The 25494-nt window shown below is 42.1% G+C and overlaps 1 protein-coding gene across 2 annotated transcripts; it reads left to right on the top strand.

Moving 5' to 3' along the window:
* Positions 1 to 25494, top strand: CMTM7 (CKLF like MARVEL transmembrane domain containing 7). 2 transcript variants are annotated; one of them, XM_065752136.1, is made up of 5 exons: positions 1 to 207; positions 19868 to 20041; positions 22351 to 22449; positions 23456 to 23537; positions 23890 to 25494. In XM_065752136.1, the coding sequence occupies exons 1-5, from the start codon at positions 61 to 63 to the stop codon at positions 23901 to 23903; spliced, it is 516 nt and encodes a 171-aa protein (XP_065608208.1). In that variant the 5' UTR covers positions 1 to 60; the 3' UTR covers positions 23904 to 25494. The 2 variants fall into 2 exon arrangements, with proteins under 2 accessions (XP_065608208.1, XP_065608207.1); XM_065752135.1 differs by having other exon boundaries at positions 1 to 219.

The raw sequence follows: 25494 nt of genomic DNA, 5'->3' as shown, positions 1-25494 counted from the left end.
GTCTGTCCCCCTTCTCCCGGCCCGGGGCGCGGCAGAGCAGCGGAGCAGCGGAGCAGAGCTATGTCTCACGGGGCGCGAGTGATCCGCACCGGCGTGAGCAGCGCGGGGGCCGCCGCGCCGCCGTCGGTCGCCGCCTCCTCCTCGGCGGGCTCGGACGCGGAGCTGGTGGACGGCGCCTATTTCCGTTCGTGCTCCGGCATGCTGAAGGTGGCACAGATGGTACGGGACCGGGCAGGGGAGGGTGGCCTTGGGACCCTCGGGCCGCCTTGGGGCTCCTCCGGGCCGGGGGGAAACGGCGGTGTTTGCTCGGAAGCTCTCGCAGCTGGCGGGAGGAGCTCAGGCTCTCTCGCAAAGCCAACTGCGAACTCCAGTCAGAAGCAGGCTCTGCTTTTCCTCCTCTGGTGCAGACAGATGTGTGCCAGCTCGGGGGAACGCTGCTTGTTCGGAGTGCTGCCAGTGCTAGTGATGAGCGTTAACAAGTCTTTGTAATTAATCATAATTCTGGCACAGCGGCGTGAAGGCAACAGGTGTCACACATCAGCGGTCCGTCTGCTGTGGGAAGTTTTGGGACAGGACGAGGCCAAGGGCCGCCAGCAAGGCCGGGCTCCAGGTGGGCCACGAGTGGTGACGTATCACCAAATAGCCAGAAATGGGGGGAAAACCCATTACAGAGATTAAAAGTTACGAATCATTTTCGGTTACAGTGCAGTCGTGTCAGATCCTTAAGTCCCAAGGAGAGGTGTAATGATGCTGGGCATGGCTACCTGCAGCTGCCGAGCTGCACTTGTCCCACACTTTGAGTTCGGCACAATAGGAGTGCCAGCAGCAGTCTGCTGCATTACCTTCTCTTGGGTTGTTCCCAAACCATCATGAGGATCTGGACTGTGTTTCCAGGAGATAAAATGATGCTCTTTGGAACATGCCTCCATTGCCAGTGACCCTGCACTCCTAAAACTGTAGGCTTGTGCTTTGCTGACTAACTAGCAGCCCGCTTATCTTTTCATTTTCACCACTGCGGAAAGAACAATTCCTTTTATGGACTAGAAGGACCTAGTCCTGTGTGCTGTCCATCCCGGTGTGTCTTCGCTACACTTAACCACGTTATACAGCTCTCAAAAGCACGCGGATTTGTGCTGAAGTTTCAGGTTTGGTGTGTGTGGGTAGAGGGGGTGTATGCTTTACATACTTTTGTATATAAATGTATTTTAATGTGTGTTTGTAATAGCATAACATTTAACATATTTTATATCAAATATCATTTTGTGAATGCTGTTCAGTATCAGCATCGTTAGAATTTAGGCCAGTGGTTTTCTGTGCTGATTCAGCAAGTTCCCACGAGCACTCTTTCAACTTTACCCTCTTACATTTTTCGACATTCCAACTTCCAAAAATAACACCAGGAGAAATTGCTTCAGTTATACAAGGAACTTTGGGCAGATTAAACTTTTTTGTTGTGTTATCTTGGTAATGTCGTCTCAGTTTCTGAAGAAAACAAAATGCTCGTGCTGCAGTGTGTAGAAATGACCAGGGCAGGCTAGTTTTAGATGAACTCCTCAACGTTTATCTGAAATGTATAATTTCTCAGAGATTACTTTCACTATATGTATGGGTCTGCTTTTATTAGCATGCAGTTCTTCTAGTGTTTGCAATCTCTGTGTTTGATCGGAATTCTCTATGATGAAACTGTAACCATTCCTGGATTAGTGTTAATGGGGATGGTGGGACTGCAGGCTTACTATGAAGGAGAACCTTTATGCTGACAAAGATAAGCTGTTTTGGAGTTGACATCCAATGCACATCATGGTGTACTGGGCTTCTGAATGGTTGTAGTTATGAAGAAGGAGCACCACTGCATCTATTTTCTCTTTCTTCCTCAGTCCCCTTGGCCAGGAAGTAAATGATATGAGGGAGAACAAGAAGCAACCACTTTTATTTCTTCATTTACAGTAATGCTAAGGGCTGTTTGCAAGCTCCAAAATAAGCATAAATAATTTGATTGTGTGCATGAAATTAATCTAAGAGATGGCACCGACATGCTAGGGTAATTGTACCAAGGAAACAGAAGATAATGTCACTGGTTTTCTTCTGTGGGAAGGACCTTAACACAAGGCTTAAAATTCAGCAGTCTCGTGCAAGATGAGGAGCTTGTCCAGGAATCTGATCATTACTGACTCCATGCTACCAGTTCTTTCCCTTTGAATTCTTCTGGGTAATATGAAAGTTCATGGTTGGCTGTAGCATCTAGTACAGACTGAAATTTGGGAGTGAATACTATGTACATTCCTTTATTTTGCATAATTACAGCTTTGAGAAGCTAGCACATTTTATGCATTGAGTTCCTGAGTTTCTAATACTCATGGAAGGCTCCATATAGATATTTTGAAAATACAGTGGAGGAGAAAAATAGTTGTTACTCATGTGCTTTACGTGGCAGTAAGACAGTTTGAAAGCTGTTTTTTTGTGTGTGTGTATAAACATTGCTAATGTTAACAGGGACTCCATTTCCAAAATCCAGTCGGAATTCATGCTGTGCTTTCAACAAGAAGTTATGAAGTATTTTCAGCATCCAACGTCAACTGGTTTAGCCTGAATATTGCCCTTCCATTTTTTGTGTTGGCAGTTTCTGCAGTGTGTTTTGTATTCGTGGTGTTACATGTGGGATCGCACTGTGGCTCCGGAGCAGCAGCGTGCTCACTGAGTGCAGGGATGTGTGTCTCTGTGTGCATGATCTGCATGATCAGAAGGGCTGAATTTGAAATGAAGCCAAAATTTGCCGTGTAAGGCACTTTTCAGTACATCCCACTGACTGTGCTGATTTGTTGGAAGCATGTTTGTTCTGTGTTCGTGCTACTGCTGGTATATTTTATTGAAGGACTTTCTGGGTACCAGTGCAACTCAGCTGCCACCAGGCAGTCTCTGATCTACACAGAAGTTTGCTGAAACTTCTCTGGGTAATTACATACAAACATAGAGTTGAATAATGGTATTCAAGGGAATATTAATACATTGAATGCTGAAAGACAAAAAAAAATGTTGGTAGCTAGATTGTTAGAGCCAAGATCAACTTCTTAATGTGTGGGATGATGTGAGCCAAACTTACTGGGGAGCTGCATTCAGAAGATGTTAAAATATGAGAAGAAAGCAAACTCTGTTGGTAGAAGAGAAAAATTCCTAATCAAAACTCTTGATATAGAAAAAGGAAATGTACAAAAGCAAATGCTGTTGCAGTAGCTCTCAAGTCGTTAAAATCTTTTACTTTGAACCCAAAACTTCTTTTGACTATGGAGTTGATAGAAGTAAATGATCTAGTTCTTTGCAGCGTGTTGGTGGTGTATGACTTTGCTTGTATGACAGTAAGGTTGTTTAGTCAGAGGAGATGTGCAGAGATGTTGAAATTGTCTTATCTCTTACATAGATTGCATTTTCAACTTTCTCCCACCATTGCTCTGTCTATAGTTCTTCCAAGGAAAGTAAGGGCTAAACGTAACAAGCTTGGCTGAAAGTTGCCAGATGCTGACCTGCCAAGCTTGCCCTCAAACAGGGCTGTGTTGTGTTTGTATTTTCATCCCAGCTGATAACAGAGAACAGGAAAAATGATGCTGTTCTAGCTAACAGTGATGTATTAAACTAAAATTCATACTGGAGACATTTGAGGAAATAGTAAAGTAATAAATGAGGAAAAACACTTTGAAAATGTGTGGCTGTCCTCAGCCTGAAACTGTGTGACATATTACTGGCTGAAGAATAAGGAATTGAACTTATATTCTCAGGCCAAGGTCAGGCATGTGTTGTAGGTGCTCACTGCTGATTGCCAGATGTTGCAGTGAAGTGACCTTGCCTGGGATACTGACCACAGAGATAGAAGCTTGTCTCTGTCATAGGTGGCTCAAAAGTAAGCAAGAGCATTTGAGTGAGGAATGCGCAGGCCTCGTAATTAAAATCCATGGGTCTGGGAAGTCCTGTTATTTACACTCTGAGATCACTGCAACAGGCTGGCTTGGCCAGGCATACTTTTTCCATTCCTCTGCTATGGGTGGCCATACAATTTCTGCCCAGGTATTTGCATATGAGCCAGGAGCAGACAGTGTGTTCCCTGTGTGCTAAGTAGTGTTTGGTGGTAGGCCGACACAGTTTTATTTGATGGGTCAAAACTTCAGAGGCAACAACAGTGGAAGGAATTTTCTCCCTGTGCTGCCATTCTCAGCTGCAGTGATGCAGCTGTTTACAAGGTTGTGCAATACTCCAAACCAGGGGACTGATGTAGTTTTACTTCAACTCTCCTGTACTTTTCTTCTTTCATAAGAGATTTGATGGAACAGTGCAGCCACAGGGACTATTGTCAGGAGGAGCCTGTGTCTGGGATAGAATGGCAGGAGCTGCATAAGCGTGAATTGGTTCCACATGCTTCAAACCACAAGCTAAGAATTTAGTCCTTTTCTGTTTTTTGTTGTTGTTAGAGAAGGGTTTAATCACTGTGTTACTCTCTGTCTAATTGTTCAGTTTCTGTGTTTTTCTGCCAGAAGGCTAAAAAGTCAAGTCCAGTGTATTGCTGTTTTTGAATATTAGGGAATCTCTGTTCCAAATGTGTCAATGAATGCTTTATTTCTTTCCAGAAGAGGCTTCCTGCAATCACAGAATTGGAGCTGTCATGCCTTGTTCACTTGACCCACCCGTTAGGAATCATTGGTGTACGTTCATTAGTAACCTCATGGCATGTAGTGCTCTTGGTGTAGCTGTGACTGAACAAGGCATGTTTTCTGAAACGAAAAAAAAACAGGAAGTGAAGCCTAGAAATTTACCACATCTCCTGAGATGTGTTTAGCATGCTTCAAAGAGCAGAGTGAAGTACTGGCAGTGGTTTTCTGGCACATGTGTTACACAGGAAGTCAGGTTTGCTGTAGTGTTTTAAAGTCTCTGTAGGTGTACATGATGTCTGTGTGTTGTTCAAGGTGCAAAACATGGATTCTTACTGCTCTGTGACTTTTCTAGGAGGTATTAATGTGCCATATCCTCTCTCCTCTTTCTTTGGAGACAGTGTCCCTTTGGACATTCACTTCTCCTGCCACAGGGAAGTGAAAACTAGTGGATCAGTTCTGTTCAAGTGTGATCTTTAGCAGCTTGGAGCCTAAAAATGTTGAAAATGCCCTTGCAGATCCTGCACCTGCAGCCCATGTGCCTCATCATGATCATGGGAGCCATGGACATACCTCAGCAGGGCAGTGTGCCTGACCGTGACAGTGTTAGGTAACAGCTCCACTTTACCTGGGTGAAGTGGTATCGGCCCCCAGAGCCAGACAGTGTTTGGCTACTATGAGTAAGTGTTTCCTGCACTCCCCTCCCCTGGGTGTGCTTGTGGGGCATTCACTCTGTCCTGTGGCTGAGCCTCTCCTTTGCACTGTTTCACATCACGTGCACTGCGGGCTTGTCCTCCTCTTTTGTGGTGAGATGTAAAGTATAGCAGCCAGAAATTGCTGCTCTCTCTATGCAGAGATCAAACCTTAAAATTGCTGTGATTTTCTTCCACACGTCTGCGTGCTTCTTCATTTCTGCATAACTCAGGTTCTGAGGGAATCATTACAGCTGAAACAATTTCCTTTGCTGCTATGCTGAGAATTTGATGAATGCAATGGTGAGTACAGGAATGTTTGGCTGGCCCAAGCCAGGTGGCCGCAGCCTTCAAAGCCATAGCAAATTGGTGTGCTGTTCTTGTACTTAGGGCTGCTTCTGCTCATAGCTCTACGCAAGGAAAACAGAAGTGTGACAATGACAAGATTGAGAAGCTGCTTCAAGAGGAATTTTCTTGGAATGTTGCTTGGTTTTATTTCAGTACCATTTCTGAGTTCATGAAACAAACACTGACAGCTGGGAGGGAAAGACAGTGTTAACAGTGTTAACCTGAGATGACCAGTAGCAACTGTGGAACTACAGAAAGGCTTAGGATGCTGTCGTGCAAGTCTGTAATCACATTCACCCAGAACTGGGAAGGCCACTTGAAGAGGCCTCTCATCTGCAAGGGAAAAACCCAGTCCCCAGCTGCTGTTTGTCACCTGCTGGCTAATTGAGCCTTTGTAGATAGCTTGAGCGTGGCTTCCTAGTAGCAAGGTCATGTTTGTGTGACCTGCTGAGCAGTGGTACCACTGGGGAAACTCATCTATTATCACTTGCCAAGCATCAAACGTGTGCACTTAGAAGAGGTCATTCTTCTGTGTGCTAAGGCCCCATCTAATCCAGCAACAATGCTGGTTGACATGGAAATTGTCACGATGTTAGGATTTTGGGGAACATTCACCTGTTTTTTTCCTCATAAAAAATTATGATGTACCAGCACAGCTAACAACATAAACTTCAGTGATGTTAACACTCTCCTCTTGTTTGAGGAGACCTTGCTTAAGGCTCTGTTGCCGTGGCTCACAAAGCCTTTGCTGAAGATGACAGATACAGGCTTTTTAACAGCTCTCTGTGCAATTGCCAGATGTCAGTGTGGTATTCTCTGGGGCTGGGAAAAGAGATGGCAGGTGCTAACTGAAGATTTGAGTCAGCCAAGCAATAAATGCCTCAGACAATGACAACGAGTTATGTTGTGAGCAGCATCCGTAAGGAGAGGGATGTGTTCATTGCTTGCTGAGGGTTACAGGCGTGGGCACTGAGACTTTCCTGAGCAGTTTGTAAAGTGCTCTTTATCTCAGTAACAGCTTTCAGGAAGATGAGATTCCTTACACTTTTTGTTTTGTACACCTCTGGGTTGATAGATCAGTAGGAAGTTGTTTGCCACGTGGTGCTGGTTCTGTGTTGTATGTTCTCATTTGAGCTGAAAGTAGGTGTGTGCTGGTAGATACGTATTAGATACTCAGGTCAAGTGGGAGGCTTTGCTGTTTGTTGTGCAGAGTTTGGGGGGGTGTTTGTTAGCCACGAACACTGGACTTCATGCAGACAGACAGTCCAGCCAGGCTTGGCTGGCCAGCCAGCGTGGGCTCCTCTGTGGGTGGTACTGCCATGCATGATTGCTGCATGCGTTTTTAGACAGCCATGACCTTCACATACAAGAGCTCTCCAGCTCGCATGTACAGATTAAACTCTTCCTACATTGCATATTACTTACAACATGGGACTTCATCAGCTATCTAAAGGGCAAAAAGCACAACCGAATGTACAATGAGAATGGTTCAGAATGGTGGTTTCACAGGTGCGTTGCTCCTCCTCCGAGTATTTCTTCGTGGCAGGCTGAGAGAAAGTATGGCAGGTGAGCTGGGAGAGAGTGCTGGAGTTGGGGCTGTTGTATGCACAAGGAGCAACTTCTTATGTTATCAATAGATGGACAGGTGAGATGTTCATGAACCATAAAGATCTGGCCTTGTCCAGAACAGCATCTTTAGGATTTGTGGATATCTAGAAAGGCGTAAGACATCTCTGAGAGTTAGAGGGAAAACCGTTGCCTTTCCCAGAGTTAAAATCCTGCTAGAACATTCACTGTATTTAGAATTCTGGACATATCCTTTGCAGAGATGTTAAAAGTCAGCTGTGCCATTGATATCTTTCATAATGAGTTTTATGTGTTCTGGGAATTGTTTGTGACTTGTATATGGCACTTGTGCACTGTTACTCAATTAGATCTTAACATATAGCTTCAGTATTATGAGTGCTGTGCGTATGTTTTCACATAGATCGGAAAAACTTGAGGATAATGATTTTACAGTTGAAGTGTTTTAAATTGGATTTGATTTATAAAATATAGCAGAGCCTAAATCTGTTAGTATTGGTTTAGAGAGAAAGGAAATAAAATTATGAGCCTCTTGTTAACAAACTTGCCTTGCTCTTTTGAATTAATTCACTGCTAGATGAGAGTGTAGCTTGCTCTTTGCTGTATAACTGTGAAGTTCTCAGCTTTCAGCTAGTGATATTCAGTACTGCATGGTGTCTTTCAGTGCAGCGTGGTGTGGTGGTGCAGGCAGCTTTGGGGTGTGAGGCAGAGCTGACTAAGCTGACAGTGGTGGAACTGATGTGTTGCTTGCACTGTGCCCTGCAGTAGGCATGACTTAGCTGGTTGTTACAGAGAATGGCTTTTTTAGTAATTGTGGCTACCATCCTGCAGCAAGGACTATTTAATAATGTCACTCACACGCTGGTTCTTTTGTTACCCCACATCCTTTGCTGTCACTGGTCCCTGTGCCAGAACAGATAAATAATTAAACAGAGAATACCGCTTCCTTGTACTTAGGCTTGTCTTCTTATCTGAGTCTCAGAGGGTCAAATAAGATTATTTTGCCTTCTTCTCACCCTCCCACCATTCATATCTTCAATAAATAGCTGTGGATGGCAGTGCACAAGAGAAGTCACTTATCAGAGGCCAGGCAGCATCCTTATTTTAGCAGACTAGCCAGACAAGAGGAAATCTGCCTAGACACAGGGGCTTGAGATGCTGTTGTGCAACCGAAGACTGACTGCTTCACAGATCCACGCACTTAAAGATTGCTGATTTCATCTGTCATTAGTGAAGCTCTAGCTGGACTGGGTTATTTATCTTTTTTTTTCCTTTTTTGAATCTTTCTAGTGTGTGCTTAGCTGTTAGTGCTCACATTTCCTCTGGAAGAAGATCTTGGTTACAGCATCAGCCAGCTTTGTTGCTTAATTTAGCTGAACTGGTCTTGAATGAATTATGCTTGTTACCTTGACCTGAGCTTTGTCTATCTTACTGCTTTGGGAAGCTGTTCAAAAACCTGATTCTGTCCAAAAATATGTAATTAATAATGTAGATGTTTCTTCACTGTGTTGTGGTGTAACATTTGTGAGTGTATGGTGGTAGTACAGCTGCAGTCAGTGACATTTATTCTCTGTGCAGGACACCTAAAGAGGGCATGGCTATCCTCATTGGCATGTTTAGGATGGAAAATTCCACATTCTGTTTTGACTGATGTTGCAAGCCGAAAGCTTTGACTTTTTTCAGTCAAATAAAAGAAGCATTTAGCTCTTATTATATTGCTTATTTTTAAAGGCTTTAATAAAACTTGATGTGAGTCACCACTGTCCCTTACTCCCAATCTGTAGACAGACAGCTTCTGTACAGTTGCCTGTACAGAACCTGGGTAAGTTTTAAGAGAGGAGGAATTAGACTAATGAGGAGGAAGCATTTAAGAAGTACAGTGGTTCCCCAGTGCTCTACCGAGTGCAATGGAGAAGTCTCCTTGCACTGCTGTTTATATCAATCAAGGGAAAAACAACCAACCAACCAAAAACTTATTTCTGTCTCCTAGAGAATTAAACTCCTTTCCAGTGAAGGATGGAAAAGAAAAACATTTCATGATATTTCACACTCTCAACTACAAGCTGGGGGCTGGTAAAAGAGAGCTGCTGCCCACAGTATTGGTACAGATGTAGTAACATACTCAGTCCTGTCCCCTGTCCTCTTTCCCCTGAACGGTACTCTGAGACCGTGCTTCATTTGCCTGTATACCTACTTAGTACATGGCACTTTGGTTAGCAGGCTTCTGAGGCTTCTAGTTTCATGTGCACCTTGTCTGGCACTGCCACCAGGAAGGAGTATCCTTGTTTCTTCTCCCAGCTGCTTGCACCATTCCCTCTGTCAACTTTCCTCTTGCATTGACACTATTGTTGTGTCCCTGAGCTAATTATGGAACAGATAACAGCTGGAAAAACAATTCATACACAGAGAAGGACATAAGCACAGACAGAATCATTGTGTTGCTGTGTCAGTTCTTCAATTTTCTTTGACCTTACAGTGCTCTGTGATGGTACTACACAAAGTGGCTGAGTAGAAAGGCCAGGAGTTGCTTTCGGCATTGACAGCTTTGGCTTAAATACATCAAACTGTGCTCCTCAGGAAATATTTTTAGTTACCTAATTGCTATGCATGTCCTGATGCAAGGACACGGAGAAGATAGCTAGGATATATTAAAAGGGGGAAGTATTGTGTTTTCAGATGCATAGATGGAAATTTGGATTCTTTGGAAAGAATGAGATACAGAGGAGAGGAGGTACAGAGTGTCATGTAGGGAGCAAAGAAGAAAGAGGAATAGTAAGAAAAAAAGAAAAAAATTCATGGAATGAAAAAACTTCATATGGGGCAGCAGAACAGAGGGGAGTATAGCCAAGGAAGAAAAGATATGCAGAGAAAAGCAAGGAAGTGATTTTATATTGCATAGTAGAATAACTAAACGGAAAGATAATGCAGTGATGGGTAGATTATATGTGTCAGTGTATGTTTTGTGGTATTACTGGAAATCTTTGAGCTAAGAGTTACAGTGTTTCTCTGGAATTGTGTATCTCAATGCAGATTTGCTTCCTATCTCCTTTATCTTTCAACTCAGCAGTTTAGCTGGCATTTCACATCCTATTTTCCATATAGAAAAAGAAATCTATTGTCCTTAGCTAAAAATCACGTGGCAAGACAGCAGTTTCAACCTATCAGTTCAGGATATGATCTTGGGACTTGCAAGAATTAAGGTTTTTAGTACTGCTGTTGGTAGTACAGCAGCAGCTAGAAGTCCCAGGCCTGGAGAACCAGTGAAGTGGGCTGGCCCTGGCCACAGCCAGACACACACCTTGGCTCTCATGTGCTTCCTTTTCCTCTGGGGTGGAGAGAATATAGAAAGGCATCTCATGGATTGTGCTAATGACAGTTTCATAAGGAAAGCAAAAGCTGTACATGAAAGCAAAGCAAAAAGAGGAATTTGTTCACTACTTCCCATTGGCAGGCAGATGCCCTGCCACTTCCTTGGAGAGCAGTCTCTAAGCTCGGTAAGATGGACACAGTAGCCATGAGCCATCCCCCTGTCCTTCCTCTGAGCATGCTGCTGAGCACTGCATCACGTGGCCTGGAGTATCCTTGGGGTCACCTGGAGCAGCTGGCTCATCTGTGTCCCCTGCCAACCTCTTGCCCACACCCAGCCTGCTTGCTTTGTGTAATACAAAGAGAAAGCCTTGCCACTGTGTAGGCAAAACACTGATGTGCTATCAACGCTCTTCTAACCACAGAGGCAAACCATAGAACCATGTCAGCTACTGTGAAGGAAGTTAACTCCTTCTCAGCTAGACCCAGTACACTGCCGCTGTACTGGGTGCTGTGCAGGCACAGTGGGAAAGGGTAACCCTTACTCCACGGGCGTTATTGGAGTAGTGAAAGAACAGCTGGATAGAGACCAGTGATAACACATGGGAAAAAGCAGTCAGGAACGGTCAAGAGGATAAATAGTGGCCTGAACTTCACAGCTTATGCTTCCAGTTAGAAAACAGGAGTTTATTTGGGATATATTTTGAGTGTTTCCTTCGCGACACATAATATCAGAATTTTCTCGAAGTAAGTGACAGTGATATCCTCAATTGAATAATACTTGTTTTTACAAAACTAGCTGATCTTAAGCAAAATACACTTGTCTTAATTGTCTGATACTAAGCACAACATGATTGCCTTAATTGCCTGATGCTAAGCAGAACATCCTTTATCTACTCATGGAACCCGGTATATAATTGTTATCTAGGTCAGTGTGGGTCCCTTCTCCTGTATATCACCCTACAAGGTCTATTCCTGTCTTCTAAAGTAAACTGCTTATGACTAGGTTAGAAAAACAGGGAGCTAAGATATGCTCATCACTGCAAACATGCTATGGAAAACTGCCAACTTGAAAAAACAAGCGGAGGGCAATTTGCAGTCAAGAGGACGGCTTACTTCATCCCCTGAGGGTCTTGAGACCACCACCCAAAATCACTGAGCGTGTGCAAGGAGGCAGGACCCTATGTTAATGATTTTGGAGGGGATTATTGTATACGTAAATACCGCACAGGGGAAACCTTTGCATATGTAACACAAGTAACATACATAAGCTGAAGGTCTTTTGTTCAAGGTGTGCCTGGTTAGGATGGAGATAACCCCTTGCACATCCAACATTGTAAGTATAGAATGCCTGCTTACCAGCACCACATTGGAGTTAGTGAGTTTATTCCCGGATTTCAAGTGACAATAGTCAGGAAACAGACACTTACAGTAAGCTAAGGAAACTCATTTTTTTTAACTGTGTGAAGTAATGGCAATGAATCAACCCAAAAGCAACTCCAAAAGACCAACATTTCCTATTCTTTTACTTATTCCCTGACACCCCCCTTGGATTTTGTAGGATTTTTTTCATATATTATTAATTAACGCTTATCTCTTGCATCAATCTATTGGTGGAATGTTTTGGTTTTGTTGTTGTTGTTCTGTTCTCATTCATGCTATAAATGAAAACAGTCATCTTGGCCTAGAGTCATAAACACCTTGACTGTTTATTTGCAGTGTTCAACATCTTTGCCTTCTTTTATACATCTAAAGTGTTTGGAAGATGAAGAACTTTAGCACAAAGCTGCACCAGGGAAGGTTCAGACTGGACTTTAGAAATAAGATTCTATACCATGAGGGTGTAGAATAGACAGGCCTCCTGTAGAGGTGGCTGGTGCCCTGTGCCTGTCAGTACACAAGAAGCATTTGGACAATGCCCCTAGTAACATGCTTTAACCTTTGTTTAGCCTGCAGTGGTCAGGCAGTTGGACTTGATGGTCTTTCAATGTTCCTTCCAACTGAACTATTCTATTCTGTTAGCCCTTATTTAATGAATGGGAGAGCTGAAGTAGAAAATTATGTTATTTACTCAAATCTAAATGATAACAAAGTTACAAAACTGAGATTAGTACTCAAGAGGCACTGACATTCAATTCCTCCCATCTTCTGTCAGTGTTTGTCTGTGGAAGTGTGTCTCTAATGCTCAGAATATTAAGCTTTCCTCTATAGAATGTTGCCAATATTGGAGATCATGCTGGATTTATATTTGTGCAGGTAGCTGTGTCTGAAGAAAATTTAGTTCTCTCCAAATGTTACAAAAGAATTAAGTATTGGCAATAAAGTCAGAACTTTATTTATTACGTCCATTAAAGTGTGACACTAGAAAAAGATTGTACAAAGCACTTGCACAGATTTATTCTTGCGTTATAAAATCGTTTGTGGTCAGATAAACTACAGTCTTCTATCACATGATCAGAAAATGCTCAGTTGTGCCAGCCAGCATTTTGGGTATGTGGAGGGGAAAAAAGGTCCTTTTATATTCTCTGATTCCTTTGCTACCCTCAGGGGAATTAAGGAGGAAAGCATTATCTGTAATCTCTTGCCTGCTCTGTCATTGGAGAAGGTGATTCTCTAGTAAGTTGTTTTGAACATGTGAGGTTGGTCCAGGTTCTTATCTTCGCTCTCCTGCACGTTTGTTTGTATTTTGTGCAGATGGGCTCAACCCGTTAGTCCTGAGGGAAACTGCCCACTGTTCTTGGGCAGTTTCACAGTGACTTGGGGGCATGACTTCCAGCAGTGCTGAGTGCCCATGGGAGCTACAGATTCTCACAGGAGGATCTAGTGACCAGAGAGGCTGAGGGTTGTGCTGTTGGCTTGCTTGGTCTCAAGTGTCACATCCAGCCTGCTCCTGTGAAGATAGGATTTTTGGGGCCGAGCTTTTTCTGTGAAGTAATTGCATCTGCAGGAATACAGACAGCCAAGAGGAAGTGCAGGGAGTTAGGTAGAATTTCAGCCATCTGAAACCAGGAGTACCACAGTTTCTGGGCCTAATCCCAAAGGCCTTTTCTCCAGTGTGTGTTTGCCATGGGAATTATTGGAAGTTGGATCTTCTTCCTAAGTGTAATCTTTTCAGAGTACAAAGGCATTATTCTCCTTTCCATTCTGTTGAATTTTCCACCAGTGGTAGAATGACTTTCTTTAAGGAAATCATTCAGCAAGGCTAAGTGCAAGGTCCTGCATCTGGGTTGGGGCAATCTCAAGCACAGGTACAGGTCGGGTGGAGAATGGCTTGAGAGCAGCTCTGAGGAGAAGGATTTGGGAGTGTCAATTGATGGATGACTCAACATGAGCCGGCAATGTGTGCTTGCATCCCAGAAGGTCAGCTGTATCGTGAGTTGCATTAAGAGAAGTGTGACCAGCAGCTCAAGGAGGTGATTCCACTCCTCTACTCCGCTCTGGTGAGACCCCACCTGGAGTACTGTTTCCAGTTCTGGGGCCCCCAGCACAAGAAGGACATGGAGCAGTTGGAGCAGCTCCAGAGGAGGGCCATGAAGGTGATCAGAGGGCTGGAGCACCTCTCTTACAGGGACAGGTTGAGAGAGCTGGGGCTCTTCAGCCTGGAGAAGAGAAGGCTCCAGGGGAATGTAGCTGCCTTCCAGTACCTGAAGGGGCCTTATAGGAAAGCTGGGGGGGGACTTTTTATAAAGGCATTTAGTGACAGAATGAGAGGCAGTAAATCTACCCTGGAAGAGGGTAAATTTAGACTAGATATTAGAAATAAATTCTTTACTGTGAGGTTGATGAGACACGAATCCCGCTCCCCAGGAGCATTCAGGGCCAGGCTGGATGGAACTTTGAGCAACCTGGTGTAGTGGGAGGTATCCCTGCCTATAGCACAGGGTTGGAACTACATGAACTTGAAAGTCCCTTCCAACTCAAACAATTCTATGATTGATGACTCAGTACACATTTTTCTTGGTTTTGATATTTTAATTCTTTTTACTAAGTGTAATGAATGACCAGTGGTGTTTATTTAGATGTTCTTTTTTCTTTGCTGGTTGACAGAGACAAGAAAAAATGAAGAAAAACAGAGCAGGTTTTTAAAGATGAGCACCATTTCCGGGGAATGCTTAAAGTAGCATTTTACAGCATGCAGATGGAGGCTTAAGTGATGAAGAATATTCTCCTGGAAAGTATTTCCAAACATTTAAAGGATTTGAAGGTGACTGGGAGTAGTCAGTATGGATTTAGCAATGGAATGTCATGCATCACCAACCTTAATGTCTTCTACCATGAGGTGGTTTGCTTGGTAGGCAATAGGAGAGCAATAGATTTTGTTTAGCTTGGTCTTGTCTCCTATAGAGTCTTTATAGAAAGCTGACAGGCTATGGGTTAGATAAGTGGACAAACTGTCAGAATGACTAGGCCTGGAGTGCTGGAATCAGTAATATAAGGTCCAGTTGGAGACCTAGTGTATCCCAGGGGTTTAATATTGGGACCAGCACTGCTCAGATTTTAATTAATGGCCAGGATGGTGTAACAGTGTGCACCTTCAGCCATTTCAGATGATATAAAACTGGGAGGAGTGTCAGATACACCAGAGAGTTGCACTACCTTTCACTGGAGTAGCGTATGCAGTTCCAGGCTTCCCAGTACAAGAGAAACATGGAAATACTGAAGGGAGTCTAGCAAAGGGCTACAAAGATGGTGAAGGGACTGGGGCATCCTTCACATGAAGAAGGGCTGAGAGAGCTGGGACTGTTCAGCTTGGAGGAGAGAAGGATCAGGGGATCCTATCAATGTGATTAATACTTGATGGGATGAAGTGAAGAAAAAGAAACCAGACTCTTCTCATCAGTGTTCTGTGAAGTAACAAGAGGCAGTGCACACAAGGAAGTCAATCTGAACAAGAAAGAGCACCAAAAAAGCCTGAAACTTTATTTTTAAAATGTGAGGATAATCAGATGTGGACACAGGTAGCCCAGAGATGTTGTATCTCAGTCCTTTGAGATATTCAGAATCTTAAAAGGGCACAGTCCTCGGCAGTCTGCTTTGGGTGTTCTTTCTGGAGCAGGAGATTGGACCGGATGACCTCCAGAGGTCCCTTCCAGCCTCAGTCATTTTGTGATTTTTGCTATGAGCGCACAGCACATAACTGGATCACACCTTTTATTTCCTGCATGATTGAAACAAGCATGCAACTGCAGCTCCTCTCTTTCCTGTCAGCCCTAGTGATGTCTGATTGACAGGGCCTGTGTCTGCTACACTCAGAAAGTGAAACCACAGCAGAGAGTAGAACAGGTCTTAAGCTTTGCCCTCACTGAGTAAAGGCAACAGCAGTGTAAACCCTGGTCCCTGATCTGAGGATTAGATCTCCCGAACTATGTCCCAGCTCCCATTAACACACACTAAATATCTGTGCTTGTTCATCCTTTTTTAGGGAACATGGACTGACTTCTGAAGAAAGACCGTATTAGGCAAAAGCAAGTGTTTCATTCTTGGTAGAGTTGTGCTCACTTCAAATCAAAGTGGTGTTTAGGCTTGAGAGCTTGTGTCACTGCTATTCAAGGGCTAGCATACTGCAGAGGAGCTGGTCGACTTTTCTTCAGCTCAAAATAGAGAAGTGAATTTGGACTCTTACTATCTTTCTTTCATAGTGTTTGTTCACTCTGGTAAGGTGTTGAGTGCCTCCAGGCATTTGCTGACTGCCTTTAGCTCGTGTTGGCTTCCCTGAACACTCCTGATGACTCAGCTATAATACCTGGTTCAATGGAAAGTCAAGAAATGAATTAGTTTAAGCTAATCAACTTTTGTGAAACAGAATAAATCCAGAGCTTAACTTAAACCGCAGAATCCCCCCTTGAAATTGCATGATGCATATGTTCTTTATGCTGCTTTTCAGAAGCCAGAAAACGTATAAATAATGTCCTGCAACACGTCTCTCAACCACTGTGTGATGCAGATGTGAAGCCTGCTTACATTTTGTGCAGTGCATTGAAATTTTCAAATAAGACTGACCAACATTTAACTCATACTTCTGGTGTGATTGGCCGGCTGGCTTAGGCGTCCAAGTCTGCTGCTTTCACAATCCCTGAAATATTATACTGAAATGGAAATGGCAGTGCTCTGATTTTTTTGTGCCTCTAGGTTTTATTTTCAAGGTGTATTAACCTGTTCCTCTGAGCACAGATGCATAAGGAATGCTCATAACATTTGATCATTTGATCACTTTGCCATTCATTTCTCTCTCCATATGTATTTATTCATCTATACATGATCTGTGCTACAAACTGACTTCTGAGGTATGTATTAATCTGTATTTCAGACACTTACATATTAATCATTTTACTGCTCACTCCCAAGTTTTCTGGAAACAAATTACAGAGGAAAAAGTGAGATATAATCATTGCCTATATCATTATATATGTATATCATGATAAATTCTGATACTTTGGCATTTGTCACCTTTAAAAGGAAAGATAATATTCTATGGTTCTATTTGCTACATTGGTTACTATTCATTCATTCATTCATTCATTCATTCATTCATTCATGGGTGAGTTTTAAACTCTGAATGTACCTGCCAGCCACATGGGCAATGTTGTGTGGTGAGCATGGTGTAGCATTATATGAAGTTCTTGATCCTGTACCATTTGTGCCTGTCCTATGAAACAGCAGTATCTGCCTCTGATCACAGAGCTCCCTTGAGAGTTTGTGTGTAAATCCTGTGCTGGGAAATTTATGCTAAGAAAGGAAATATTTGAAAGAAGTACCTCTTCCCCATAGTTATTTCTTCCTATCTATAAGGGAAGCTGAGGCACATCTGAAAATAACAGAGGGTGCAACTTTGCTAATTTTACTGGCATTGTTTTAATTGGCACTTGGAATGGAAAGCATATTTGGTAAATCCAAGATTCTACTGTGTTCTTGGGAGCAGGTCAGATTCTTCAGAGTGTGTTTTACCTTGGATCTTACTTCTGAGGAATCCAATGCCTCAGATGAGTTTTCTGATCTTATTGTTGGATTCTTCTTTCTGCTTGTTCTGAAGTTTTTATACCTGCAATCTAAAAGGAAAAAAAAAACCAAAACACTTTTATGCCTCCAAGCTTTCAACTTCTGATGCTTAAGAACTAGATCTGGTGATGTATAAAGTAAGCAAGGTTTACAAGCACTGCTTATTTGGATGGTGGCTGTACTTCATGGCCCCAGTCCTTCTTACTCTTTGTATAGAGTAAAAAAGTTGATAAAGGAAATGGTTCAAGTGTGAAGTGAGCTAATAGGCATATTTAACATTTCTGTGAACTAGCTCTCACTTCTTGGTTAGTACAGTGTAAAAACTGAAGACCAGTTACTGTGGAAGCACTTGAATAAGGGAGATTCTTTTTAGCCTTTGGTGTTTAGACAAGCATTGTCCTCATCCCATCTCGAACCAAGAACAGGATTCAGCACTTGCTGTGGCTTTGTTGTTGAGTCTTACTTCAGATTTAAATTTCACTGAATATGATTTTCATTTTCTTTCTGAATTATTAGCAGCATGTCTTGCATCACTGCAGATGATCTCTTAGGTGATACGGTAAATGACCTGCTGATCTCCACCTGATGGTTCAGGTTATCCCACAGCTCTGTCATATGTCTCAGCTCAGCTGATGTTCAGATTCAGGGATCTGAGATGGTAGCCTGAGACAGCCTGGCTTCTGCTTCCCGTAGTTTCCTTTGCAGTCCTAGCTGCTCCCTTGTTCTCCATGACTTTGGAGATCTCAAAATTCAAGAACTTGGCCAGAAGTTAGGAAATGCTGAATTGTGGAGAGCATTCCTTTGTTGTCTTCTAAGAAACGTAGCATCTCTGAAATCTCCACCATACATAAAATGGAAGAGTTCGTGCATTTAGGATAACTCAGTGGCTAACCTGCGAGATCTGGGTTGGGAGGCAGAGAATAGACATGGTGCAGAGGGGAGCACCAAACAGGTGGAATGCTGCTAGTGTTGAACTCCCAAACTAGAGGGCAGAAACTAGTTGGGGAGGCAGGGGCTGACTTCTGTCATTCATTTTGGAAGGTATATGTAGGGGAAAAGAATTTCAGCACCCAAACAGCATAGCTCAAATTCTTCCAGCTATATGTTTGACCTAATTTCACCTGCTTAAGTGGACAGGCTAAACATACACATGCCCAAGTGCAACCAAAAGCTCTATACATACATCAGAACATCACAATAAATTGCTATTCTGATCAAACTCTGTCCAAACTGCCACATCATGCTGTAAGAATGAATTGGCTCCTTTACAGGAAGAATCTGAGCTACGTTGTTTGGGTGTAGGATTTTTTTTTTCATTTTAATTTTAATTAAATGATTCTGATAATGGATGGAGTTGGTCAAGAGTTTGAAGGATGACTGTACGTGCAGTACTGAAGTGCAGGCTTCCTCAGAAAGTTGGTGGGGTTTTTTTTTGTTTGTTTTATGTCTTGAAGAAACCTTTAAAATGTGAATCATTACTGTTCCTGTCTGGCTTTGGATAAACTGAAAATTACAGTGGCTGGAAGTGCATGTTACCAAAGCCTGTAATGATAAAGTATTTGGGTAGATTTTTCTTAATCACTCAGGCTAGGCAGGTTGGTATAACCTGTAAACAATTACCAAACAAACAAATAAATAAACAAGGAGCCTTTGTCCTCTGCAGGCCTACAAGTAGCAGAAATTGTGATTTTATGTGACACAATTAACATATTAAAACTTTTTAACTACTGTGTTGAAAAGTTTCTTCAAGTGCTTACAGTATTTCCTACAGTACTACCTTGCATTCCACTGTGTAGGTGATAGAAAAAGAGGGGTGAAATTGTTATCTAAATTATAGCCAGCACCCACTAAAGAGAACTCAAGATGTGTTCATGGGCAGATTCATTTCTACAGCACTCAGTGGTTTTGACTGCAGTGTGCAACCCATGTCCTTCTGAAATTCCATGGGGTTTAGGTCCTTCAGTTGCTGCTGCAACTCCAGGTATTCAGCACCTGTTCTCTGCTTGAGGCCTCTCGTTTTGTAATAGAGACTTCTTCAGCGTGGATTCTTCAGGCAGTCTGGGGCAATGCTTTCTTTCTAGCAGCTGGCTCTTTCTCAGCTCTGATGGTTATTTTGGCACATTTAAGTGCAAATTTTGAACATCATTTTTGTGCCTGTTACTTTTGTCCTTCATTTTGTTGGGACCATTCAGTTTACTCCGGATGATTGTCTTCTATTTCTAAATGACATATTGTTGTGTTTGAAGTCAGCTTCATAGACCTCTGAGCACCGCTCTAAAAACCTTTAATGTGCCTTTTGTCTTTCAGATCTCCCTGCTGGTTGGATTCATCAGTGTAAATAATTCTCAGTGGACAGATTACAGTGCATACAGCTACTTTCAGATTGTTACCATGTGCGACTTGGTTATGATTTTGTTCTTCTACATTATCCACATTTTCAGAATCTACAGGACGCTCACTTGTGTTAGCTGGCCACTTGCAGTAAGTCTATCAGACAGTATACATCTTTTGCTTCTCCTGTGTGTTGGTGTCTGGATTACCTAGTTCATTTTCTTGTGCTGTCATGTGTTGATAGTCTCTCTTTCATGTACAAATCCCTCTGCTGCTTTTGTTACTAGTATTCAGTTCAGAATATGCTGTAATTCTGAGTCTCTTTGCTGATTTGGATCAGATCAACTCTCCTTTACACAGATATAAATCCAAATTTACTCCAGGGAGGGCAGTAGTGTTATTCTGGGACAACTGGGAAAAGGTGCCAGCAGATGGGCCCTAGCTCTGGTCATTCATACTAGCTACACATTTACTAGAGTAGCAGATCATAACACTAGAATTCATGTAATACATCCTGTCCCAAAATAAAGTCTGTGTGTCCTATTTAAGTCAAATGTGGAGCTTTTAGATATGGTTATAGGTAACTTAAACAATAGCAAGAAATAGGATCCTCAGCCTGACTGCTTGTAGCCTGACCTTCACTAGGAGCTTCCTGCAGGATATCCTACCTCATTCCACCATTTCCCCTGTACACCCATCTCCCATGCCCTAGCAGAAAACTAACAAGCACCACAGAAAATGAGAGACCTGTACTTCCTCAACAGCTTTGATTAGGTCAGCTAGCAGAAGAGTCATCTGCCCTGTTGTGGGATCACAGTTTTTAGTAGCCTCTGACAACGTCTCTCGGATGCATAGTGACCTGTTAGATATTCTGTGATTCCCTGATTTTACAACCACCTCCTTTTCAGATAAATATTTAAGTATCTTTGGAACAGAATAGAAAAGCCCAAAAGAGACTTTGGGAAACTAGGATTAGTGTTTGGCTGAGTTTCTTGGCAAGATTCCTACACTGCAGTCAGAGGTATGTCTTACAATCAGTAAAGCTTCAAGAGTTTGTTCTGTAATGACAACTTTTAAAGCCGCAAAAGCATTTTTTCCAGAATGGCACTCCCCTGATCGTGCCAGGAGTTTGTTCTCTATGTAACATAGCCTTTGATAATTCACTTACAACTTGTCTCCACCCCTTGGGTTCTGTGAAAATAGTAGGATGTTTACGCTGCTTTAACAGATGGCTCTAAGAAAGCAATAGCATACCTGATTTGCTTGCTGCGTTGTGGACTAACCAGAAGAACCTCGTAATAGGAATACTTTATTCTAGCAGAATCAAGAGTTATAATCTTGATCACCTGAAACAAGGTTACAAGGGGAAAGTAAGCTGCAGTCTGAGAACCTGCTTTACAGCAAGGATCCTCCTCAGTTGTTTAAATGTCTGTGCAGAGGGAAACTGTGGTATGATAGGACAGACTGTTTCTCTTCTGGAATTTCCTTGAATGATTTCCTTTTGGGACTATATACTCTGTTTTGGTTTGAGAAGGAATCTCCTCTCTCCCTTACACACGGCATTTGTGTGGCTCATGCTGGTAGTGCAGTACAAAGTCAGTAAGCACATAACCCACCAGCACACCCTGCCACACAAAGGAAACAACCCATGTTCTGCAGACGCCCATTTTGCTTGATGTATCCTTCATTTGGATTCAGAACACAAATCAACAGAAAACTCCTGCATAGTATGAGGCAAAATTGACTCCTAAACTGATATTTGTCACACCAGAGAAAATCTAGAAAGCAGTGCCTCAGTGCTCTCAGAAAAAATAAAATAAAAATGTTGCATCATGTTTGATTTAATGCATTATTGAGCTTCAGCCACCCCTGCAAGACTTGGGCTGCTTTTCTGGAACCTCATGTTGCTTATGAATGTTTGCATAGTTGTGCTTCTTGTGGTTTCTCTCTTGTTGCTAGGCTTGGTTGATGAAAGGAAGTTGTTAGTTAATCCAGCTTACATTCTGATTAGAAGTAGAAGCATTTGCATTTCCTCTGCTACTCACTGCCATTTCATGTATGTACACTAGAGAAATGTGCCCCCCAAGTCTTCTTCCTTTCCTCAGAGCACTATCTTTGAGTAAATTGCATTCTTGATGCAATAAATGTTTATCCCTCTGCACTGTACCATACTGAACAAGAAAGATTGAGTCCATAGCCAGTAAGTAGATCTTATTCCAGTGACATTTAGTAGACTGCAGATTGGCCCTTCCCTTTTGAACAGAAACCGAGAAACCTATCAGTTGTTTTTTATGTTTTTCTCTCTCTCTTTTTTTAAAGCTGTATTTTTTTTTCTTTTGATTGGTGTTACTGTCCACTGACTTTGAGTAACCTCTGCCAATTTGCTCTGGTTCTGTTGCATACTGAAATGCTTTTCTGATAAGTTTCCCTTCTGATGCAACATATGCTTGTCTTTACAGGAATTTCTTCATTACCTGATTGGTACAATTCTGCTTCTTATTGCATCAATTGTAGCAGCATCGAAGAGTTACAATTTGACTGGACTAGTGGCTGGAGCGGTAAGGTCCTGTTTATTCATCTTGATTTTTTTTTTTAATTGCAGTGTAAGTTGAGTGCAAGAAATCTCATCACTTCATTTTCTTACAGACTTGCCTTGCCTGTGCCTTGGTTGGTACACTGTCTTCTAGCTCATTTCAGTGAATGTTCCATAATGTGACACCAACCTAAAGGCTTTGTTAGGCTCCAGTCTCGCCACTAAAATGAATATTTGTCCTGTCAGTGAGTTGAAACCAAAGGCTCTAGCTTTAACACGTAAAGACAAATGTGTTTTGGGGAGGAATTAGGACGAATTAGGTCTGACAAATGGCTATTGTAACATCTGTGATTTACTGAAAGCATTTCACCCTAGTCTTCTGCATTGCCACCTCCTGCACCTGGTCAGAGAGCCCTGTTCTAGATTATTTCTCCTGAGCTAAAACCCTTTATTATCTTGGGCCTATGTACTGGATGATGTACTCTGTCCCTGTTGGCTGGAGTGTACTTGAGAGACATGAATTTTGAGTGTGGGCAACAGAACTTAAAATACAGTAGCGCGAGAATAAAGAACTGCTTTCACAAGCTTGGTCCCAATGATTATTTGTAGATGCAGATGGAGTAGGAGACACTCCTGACTTATCTGGCAGATGACAGAGAAAGACTTGTTTGAACGGGGTTTGCCTAAAAAGCAGAAATCAGAGGAGTCAGAAAAAGACTTTTCTTTGGCACGGTGTCCTAATGGGAAGTCTAGCATGTGGGACACTTCGTTGCTGTCCAGCTTTGTCTCCCTCCTCTGCATGATTTTCATTCTGTCTTTCAGTCGTTGGTTTGACATGGCATAGGTTGATATTATACTATAGTAACTTTCTATGTTTTTTTAACATGTTGACAGAATGGAGTAAAATATAACTTCATTTTTAGCCTGTTAACATCATATGAATACATAGTTGAATATACAGGAGTCCATACGTTCATGAATTATGTGTCATCTAATGTAAGTATTTGTGGTTTGCCTGTTTTTTCATTCAGACATTCGGATTCCTAGCTACGATCCTTTGTGTTTTAAGCATATGGTCATCCTACAAGGTTTCTTGCATCACGCAGTCAACAAGTAAGTATCATACTTAGTGCCTGCCAGAATGCTACTCACAATGAATATTTATATTTTTCTCATGGCAGTATCTGCCTGGAAGGATTTATTAATGGCCCATTCCTTGTTACTCAAAATTACTCACAAAGCAGTCATTCCATACTTCGGTCAACACGTATGTATTACAGCTACTGACAACTTTTAACAGCTAACTAGTGGAGCAAAATAACTTGCCTCTAACAAGTATCGGTGCTGTCTCATCTTCCACACTCCCCTCAACCCCACACCAAAACAAGGCTTCCTGTGTGTTCTTTAATCAAGTAAATTCATTTGTTTGTGGTAGCGCAAGTGACACTGTCTTCCTTTTCTAAAGATGCAGCTGTATGACTCCTTCATCTCAGCAAGATGTCTGCCTTACCAAATACTATACCAAAGAGGACCGTCCATCTCTGAGGAGAGAGTGTGGGTATTTTGTTATTAGTGTTGACTAGTAGCTTTTGAAGATCTACTTGAATTCCTACGCAAAAAAAATATTATGAACCAAAGTTTTTTGTTGCCCTCACCCAAAGAAGTATACTTTCCCCACAGAAGGAGCATATAATGGAGAACCATTTTTTTTTCTGAGCTTTACAGAGAAATACTGCTTCTGTTTCTCAAGCTGGGCTGCTGTCATTTCCAGTTATTTGCAGTAAGTGCCTTTAAAACTCATTTGGAGAGCTCTTTGGTTCTCTTTCCAAAAGGATGGAAAAATAGCTTCTGATTGCCTCCATCTGTTTACTGGGAAATACTGAAAATTCCTTTCCGATTCTGAACTCCCAAGGAATTGTTAGAAACTGATTCGTGAATGACCCAAGTTCAGAACCATGGAATTCTTCTAACAGCACCTCAGCACTCGTCAAAAATTATGAACTGCGACTTGTATAAATCATTGCAAATAATCCCTTCTACCCCTGGCGGTACATGATGAAATCAGACCAAGCAAAAATTATTCTTAAAAAATTATCTCAGCCAAATACAGGAAATACATGCTCAAGAATAAGCTTTAATGGTTTGCGGGATCTTTATCTTCCCTTTTCAGAAATACTTGCTGGTGGAATGGACATTTTGCAGTCTTGTTCAGTAGGAAATTTCTGTGCATTTCCTAGATACTGTTCTCTTTGGAATCTAACAGTGTTTGTGGAAAGCTCCTCGCAAATAGTGCAATGTGCTTCTTTCTTTTTTACATGTGGCTTGTCCCTTCTGCCTCTGCTGGGATCCATGTTTTCAGAGCCTGGACAGAGTTTTGTCCTACCTGATATCGTTGTAAAGTTGCTTATAACTTTGAGACTGAGACAATGCTACTACTCTCTTGACACCTCTACCTTTCTGTCCTTTTGCAGTCCATCTCTGGTGAGCTGGAAACTCTTTGCAGAAAAAAAGACTCAAGTCCTCCTCCTTGGTGTTTTTCCCTTTCATGTCTTGCTGTGAAGCAGAACTTGCATTTGTAAGCTGGTCTTTTCTGTGAGGATAATTACAGGACAGTGCAATGTGTTTTGGCAAAAAAAAAAAAAAAAGGAAAGAAAAAGAAAAAAAAGAAAGAAAGAAAAAATAGGCTTTATATATTTTACCAGGTCCAGTTTGGAGGAAGGAAGCATTTTTGGCCTGCTGTTCATTTTTCCATTTGTCTTAAATTCTGCATCCATACTGCTAATTAATTTAATGACTGGCTTTTGCAAAAATGCTTGTTGTGCCCCATATCAGGTCATCATACATTGCCATTGTTACAAACTTATTGATATATTTTTTAATTTTTTTGTCACTCTTTGACAAGGGAAATGGGCCTACTTCAAAAGTTCTAAAAATCTTCAGAAAGTGAAAATTATTGATCAGATAACCTAGAAAAGCATGAATCTCCCTTCTCATGGCGCATGGTTTCTGTCATTCTTATTGCTTTTCTTTTCCTAAGTGACTTAAAACAACACAGAGCAGGAAACAATCT

This window comes from Cyrtonyx montezumae, unplaced genomic scaffold (genome assembly GCF_038088225.1).
Source record: "Cyrtonyx montezumae isolate F1298 unplaced genomic scaffold, pur_monq_1.0 scaffold_8, whole genome shotgun sequence".
In the NCBI taxonomy this organism is placed as follows: Eukaryota; Metazoa; Chordata; class Aves; order Galliformes; family Odontophoridae; genus Cyrtonyx; species Cyrtonyx montezumae.
Note: the sequence above shows the minus strand (reverse complement) of the source record. Positions and strands in the feature narration are given on the sequence as shown.